The sequence below is a fragment of the Geospiza fortis genome, unplaced genomic scaffold, assembly GCF_000277835.1.
Source record: "Geospiza fortis unplaced genomic scaffold, GeoFor_1.0 scaffold10, whole genome shotgun sequence".
Taxonomy (NCBI): domain Eukaryota; kingdom Metazoa; phylum Chordata; class Aves; order Passeriformes; family Thraupidae; genus Geospiza; species Geospiza fortis.
The window spans coordinates 6,015,028-6,022,093 of NW_005054326.1; the positions used below are offsets into that span (position 1 = coordinate 6,015,028).

The 7,066-nt window shown below is 41.2% G+C and overlaps 1 protein-coding gene across 1 annotated transcript in view; it reads right to left on the reverse strand.

Moving 5' to 3' along the window:
* DENND5B (DENN domain containing 5B) overlaps window positions 1–7,066 on the reverse strand; it is a 60,971-nt gene that overhangs the window by 39,066 nt on the left and 14,839 nt on the right. Inside the window, exon 4 of the mRNA XM_031057021.1 lies at window positions 227–414. Coding sequence (XP_030912881.1) covers window positions 227–414 — 188 coding nt within the window. The remainder of the gene's footprint in view (window positions 1–226; window positions 415–7,066) is intronic.

Here is a 7,066-nt window from a genome sequence, read left to right on the forward strand (position 1 = left end):
TCACCACAAACAGGAGAAAGAGAAGCATTCAGAAATCAAAACAGTAAGTGGTACTCACTAAATTCAGAAATGGACCAAGAAGTGCTGTGGAGACCTCCCTACTATGTCACTGCTGCTGCAATCAGTATCCAGTGCCAGAGAAGCCTCCTGGCATTGTTTCCCAGCAGTAATTCACACATCTATTGGTCAGACATTTCAGGACAGCCCCCCCAAGGTGGACACTGACCTCCTGAGGCAGCTCCAGCTTGGAGCGGTCGGTTCCCTCCTTAGACTGCAGCCCCATCAGGTAGGGAACAGGAGCATCCAGGAAATGCAGGAGAGAGGCAGGAAGGATGGGGACATAGACATGCTGCCACTGGAACGGGAACAGCAGCGTTGTGATTCCCTCTGCCACCGTCATCAGCCGCTGATAATCTAGACATGGGAGAGAAAGGCAGATATTGAATTATCTCTCTGTGTTCTGCTTTTGAGATCTGTTTGGCAAGGACATCTCTGACAAAACAAGACAGAAACCATGTTTATATGGTAAGATGTTGTCTGGAAAATAAGACAGTACTTAAAAACCTTAAACATTATTTAAATCTGTTAAAACTCATTCCTCCTGTAAAGAAACAGCTGAGCACAAATATTCATACCTTATCTAGATCTATTCTGTCATTAAATTAGTTTATTAAAAAGATACCAAAAGTTCTGTCTCTAGTACAGGATAATAATAGTCTAATTCCATAATAAGCATATATTTTTACACAGGAAGAAGAGGAGAAAGAACTGAATTTCAAGGAAACATTGTGGTTTCTTGCTTGCTCCTGCCTGCCTGCTTCTGCTCCACTTGCTACTATTTCCAAAGCTGAGTGTACTTTCCAGAAGACTTGTCTTGGCCACATACCAGCATTAGTTAACAGTCCCTAAGCATATAAAAGCAGTGCTTTTAAGTTAAATCCAAACAGAAGCCCAGTATAAATTTAGTTCTCAAATATATTCTGCACAGCTAGTATATTTATATTAGGTTACTTTCCCAAATTTGTATTTAACCTACTAGTTCATTGCTTTGAAATATTTTGATTTTAGTAAGCACATCGTGCATTATTTTTAAATTAAAATTTCTTTTGGCCCAGCTGAGCTGGATGTTTCAGAATTTGGGTGACAGCAAATTATTTATCAAATATCCAGCTGGCATGATGCAATACCACAAGATATTTATTAATACAAATGAGGGGATAAATTGAGCACAAATTTTTAACATAAATAAATAAATCACATACTGCTCTTAAAGAGACTGTCATCCTTACAGCAAATCTCAAGCTGCAGACCAACCATCTGGAAATAGGTAAAGACCTCTGGGTTTGTAAGCTGCACGGCAGTGTCCAAACCCAAGCCTCATCAGTGCCAGGCAAGTCTCACGAGCTCTGGCTTGAACAACCACAAGAATTTCCCAGACCCAGATCCTGGGTAACACTTGGGTTGCTGCCCATCTGTCCTAATCCTCTCTGCCCCACTCCAGGAGATGAAAGATACCTGTATCAACACCCTGCTTCTGAGTCAGGTGAGAAGGCTTTTTCCTCCAGCCCTATTGACTGCTTTTGCCTGGAGAGGAGCCCAGCTTCACCCTTCCCATTTCCTCAACATCCCAGCCTGAGACCTTGGCAGACACCAACAACAGCAAAAGCGCTGTCATCTGACACTGCTCAGCCATTAGGAGGTCACTGGGAAGATGTTCTTGAATAAATATGCAAATTACAACAACAAATTGCATCACCCATTCTCCTTGCTAGCAGCTCTCTGTGGAAAACCAGCCACGATCTGCAGAAGGTCAGCTGGCAGGACAAAAACATTTTTCATCTTGTCTTACTAATAGCTATTCAGTCAGTCTGCAAAATTATTGTCTTGCATACGACTCAGTCTCAAGGTTACACCTCCAAAACACTCCCAGCTACAGATCAGCTGCTCATGAATCCCTGCCCATGCAATGGTCCACAACCACACTTGTGCATTCCCTGTCTTGTTGAAGAGCACTTACACAAACTCAAGTTATAATCCCTACTTGGAGAAGCTTAGCAGTCATAACTCTGAAAGCTTTAAAGATCAAAAAAATCAAATGGAAAAAGCAGCATGTCCTATTCTGTGAAACACCTTCAAAGTCTGTCCTGATCCCCATGAAGAAACAGGTCTTGGCAGAAAAGTTGCAAGGATCATTTTGGATAAGGGTGTTCAGCTCTGGAAATGCATGCTGACTTTTCTCTGGTGCTACTGATAATATTTAACATGGTCACCAGCACAAATTTTGTAACCAATTTACTATGAGAAAATTTAAAAAAAAAAACCAAACTAGTGATGACTACATGATTAGGCTGTTATCATCTGGCAATACTTGTCAGAGATTAGCAGATAAAAAAATCTTTATGCACCCAGCAGTTTTGACTGAAGAGAGGTAAGTTACAGTTTCCTCCAGAAAAATAATATACCAAAATCTGTAAATACTTTTTTTGTTATCTGTTTAAAGAAGCCAAGCTCTAATTACTTTTTGCATACTTTCAAGCTGTACAAGGTTAGACGCCTATCATATAAAGCCTGAAATAATTTTTGATAGAGAGATTCTTGTACCTGTCATCATTTAAGGGAAGCTTACATGGTTACTAAGGACAACCTGGAAACAGTGGATTGAGGAAATGGCCTCAAGTTGTGCCTGGGGAGGTTTAGGTTGGATATTAGGAAAAAAATTTCTCCACTGAAAGGGTTGCTGAGCATTGCAACCACTGTCCAGGGAAGGGGTTGAGTCACCATCCCTGGAGGCATCTAAAAGACATGTAAATATGGCAATTAGAGACATGATTGAGTGGTGGGTTTGGCAGCTGTTAGGTTCACAGCTGGAGCTGACCTTTCAGGTCTTTTCCAACCAAAATTATTCAGAGACTCTTCATGTTCAAAGTTCCACGTCTATTTTGTTCACAGAACGTTTTCCAAGAGAAACTGCTCAAGGAGGATAACCCCAGGGCAAAGTGGTCCCTGGGGCTTCTACTGCAACCACTGCCTCCTAATATCTTAGTTGGATGTTGTGGCATTCACATTCTCTGAAAAAATCCCTTCACCCAGGGATTTTCTCCTGGGAAGCTGAAAGGCAGCAAGAGAGGCCTCAGAGAAAAGGAGAACAATTCTTATCTCATTTGTTTCTCCTGTGTTGTGCTCATGTGGAATGTGTTTGGAGATTGTTTACCCACAGGTGATTGCCTGATTGGATTTTGGTGTGAGTTGTTTTGACTCTTTGGCCAATCAGTGCCAAGCTGCGTCAGGACTCTGGCGAGAGTCACAAGTTTTCATTATTATCTTTTTAGCATTCAGTAAGTATCTTTTCTGTATTCTTTAGTATAGTATAGTATTCTTTAATATAATACAGCATAATAAAGTAATAAATTAGCCTCCTGAGAACATGGAGTCAGATGCATCATTCTCTCCCCTCATTGGTGAGAAAGCATTTACAATAGGATGTGGTGATGTGGTGCAGTGTTGTCTCTCACACAGCCTTTTCACCAAGTGAAGGAGAGGGCAGCAGAGTCAAGCTCAAAGGCTCTGGATCCATCTCCCTTTTCCAGAACCATCTGCCAGGGGATCCTGGCCAAGCACCTCAATTCCCTGTGCAGGACATGCAAGGGCTGCAGGGACTTGCTCCACTGCAGGCTGGCAGTTCTGCTGCTCCAGCACCATCTTCAGCCATGCCTTACCCAGCTCTGGTAACATTCACGTGGCTCACAAGATACAGTGCTTAAAATGCACACCCTGAGATATTCCTGTAGAATTCCCAATCACTGTTTTCTGCTGAAGATGGAAATGGTTCCAGCACTTGAACATCAATTCCCTACAAATGTCTTTCTGAGAGAGGACAAAGCTTGACAATTTTTTATCTTGGTGTTGATTCTCCATAATACAGTAACAGGACAATAATCAGTAAGAAATATCTATCCCAAAGACCTTCAAGTTCAAACACAGGCAGTGACTGAAGAAACAAAATAATCTTTTCATTATACACAGTGGGGAAAAGAATCTCTGAGATGTTAAGCAATTCACAAAGCTCAACATAAAAATTACTTTTCCTGCCACAAAACTCTGATATCTCAAAATCTTCCCATGCTACAGCAGAGCAAAACCAAGATCCATTGAGAAGGCAAAAAGACATCAGTGTTATCCCTGCTCCAAAGAGCTAAGACCACATACAGGTTCTACCCCCAAAACATAATCAAACAGAAGAGAATTTCACCTGGGAGCTTCTCAGCAAATTCCCAATCACAGGAACTTTGTGCATAAGGCATGTGTAAGGGCACACACACTCATTCTCCCCAGAAATGGTGTTCCTGCTGGGAACAGTCACTGTTACTCCAGTTTCAACACCTCCAGCCTTCCCAATGAAAGCACAGCTTGGCCATTTTCCAACTCTCTGTTCCAGTAACCTACCAAAGGTAGGGCAGAAAGCTTACCACAGAGCTGGAGTCACAGTCTGGATCCTCTAAATCCCATCCAAGGCTTTAAAAATAGACTGCTTCTTTATTTTCCTTTTGAAGTCTCATTTTACATACATTTTGAAAGCACTTGGAAGCATTTGAAGAGATGGGTTACCTGGACACCACTTCCTTTGCTCTACTGCTTTTAGAACACACATAAAGGATAACTGCAGCTTTGCAAAACCACATATTTAAAAATGCATCCTGGAAGATGATAATCAGATGGTATTCTCAAAAAATACCTTATCAATATGCACAAAACAACTGTCTTTAAACAAAATAAAGCAAACCATCAACAGAGGAAAAAAAGCATCAATGAACCTGGATGAATAAAACTAATTCTTCAGAGGGAAACACCTGAACAGGCTTTAAAGCATTCTTGTGACCAATAGTTTTTCCACATGCTACCTCTTCAGTCCAAGTATTATAAGTAATTGTTATGCAACTGCCTTTTCTTTTTTTTTTTTTGTAACAAGATATGAGCTAGGTACATTGCAAAAACAAAATTATTTTGCTTTGAGCTCTGAGAATGAGTCAAGAACAGCTCCAAACCAGACCTGTCTAGGGTCTGGGTACCTTCAGATCTGTAATGTTTATATAAAGCACACTGCAGATGAAAAACTAAATCTGAAATTCACATTGGAGACAAAAATTGCTTATGAAAGCAAAGGTTTTCAAATCAGATCTCAACAGCTCCACAGAAGCAGCACACACAAGTGCTACAGACATCAAAGTGCCCTGGAAGCTTCCACCTTTCATCTGATCTGCCTGCTGGCAGCTGTAACAGCTGACAAGCCAGTCCTGGTGACTTTTAACAGATGTTCACATAAAACACACAAAAATGGTGCAGGAAATGTTTATTCACTACAGAAATCACCTTGCAGCAGTGCTGCATTCAGGGAACCTGGGCAGGTGCCAGGACATGGGGCTGTGACCAGCAGCCTGTCCTGAGGAAATGATCCCTGGCACCTCAGTGCCCTTCCATCCCCAAAGGAAAGGTGCATTCACCAGGGAGTGATGCAGCACATCAGTTATATGATGAAAGCAGTGGGGCAATTTATGCAAATATGAAAATACATACGTTCTTAAACAGAAGGGTCAAGACAAGCCTGCATGTAATTGCCTGAAGAATTAGCCTCTCAAACTGGGGGTCAGCTCTGCCCCAAGGGAAACATCCCAAGGGCAATATTCACTGAGGCCAGTCCTAACCCTTTTTCCTTGTTGGCCAACACTTAATTTAAAAAGCTTCTGCTTCAATACATTTCCATTTGTATAACTTAACTATGTCCCAGCCTGCCATCAGTGGCTCAGCATGAATTAATTTCTGATTAAGAGCCATCTCAAGAATTAGCTCCCATTACCAGCATGGTTAAGTCTCTGAGAAAAGAGCAAAAGTCTGTGCCAAGGCTGAGAAGTCTGTGCCAGCAGGACACATGAAGGTGCTCCTGAGCACACAGGGAGCCCCTTGCTCTCTCCCATGGTGCTGGGGCAGAACAGGCTCCCCAGCCAGCAGCAAGATGATGGGGAGGACACTAGAGTCCAGCAGGGAACAACTTTGGTCATGATGACTTTAGACTGCCATGTTCATTATCTGGCATTTGCCATAACTGCAATGTAAAGGCCTGATTTAACTTTCTTCTCCTCATTCTGAAAAGGTAAAGATGTTTCATCATGGAAAAAAAAATAAAAACCAAGTTAAAAAAAAATAAAGTGGAGAGGTTGTGGGGTGTGTGTGTGCAGTGTTAAAAGCAGTGGTCCTATCTGCCTTTACAACTCACTGTGAACACAAACAGGACTGGGGCTGTGGCACAGACCTGAACCAGTTCCTTCCCCTTTTTTGCAGATGCTTTAAAAGCTTCACTTTTCAGGTCATACTGACAGCTAACAAAATTGAGCAACTTCTAATTAAAAAATAATTTTGCTATTTCATCTAAGTTAAAAAGAAGACTGTATGTCATTCTCTGATTTTTCTACCCAATTACTTGTCCTTTCTCCAGGGAAACATGCAGTGCTGCCTCTGAGTGTAGTTCTACTGAGGCCATAAACTCAGGTCTCTTCCACAGAACACAGATTTAGTCCCCATATAATTTGTTCTCTGCAATAGCTTTCCACTGATTTGGGTGAATATTAGTGTGGAGGGCAACTGTTTAAATAATGAGTAGAAGAGCAAAGGTTTTCCATGCAAGTATTTGATGTAAAAACGCTTTAAAAGGCAAACACATTATGCATGTATTAGTTTTTAAAAATCTACCCCAAAACAGACCTCATAAGAAAGATCTTTCAGACACTACACTTTCTAGGCAATGACTTTATATATGCATAGTCATTTGTATTACAATTTCTAAGATTAAAAAAAATAATGTAAAGAATATTTCAATCTTGGAGGAGCAATTACTCAAGCCCTTGGAAAAACAACTTGGAAAACACTCAAAATTATAATGAGTAGAAACAGCCTAAGCTCTAAGAAGTTTATCTCTGTCTCATCCACACGCTCCCTCTCATGCTTAAATCCCTTGAAAGGCAGACATACAAAATGGATTGCTGTGGTTTCCACAGAGCTCACAGTTTACTTCATC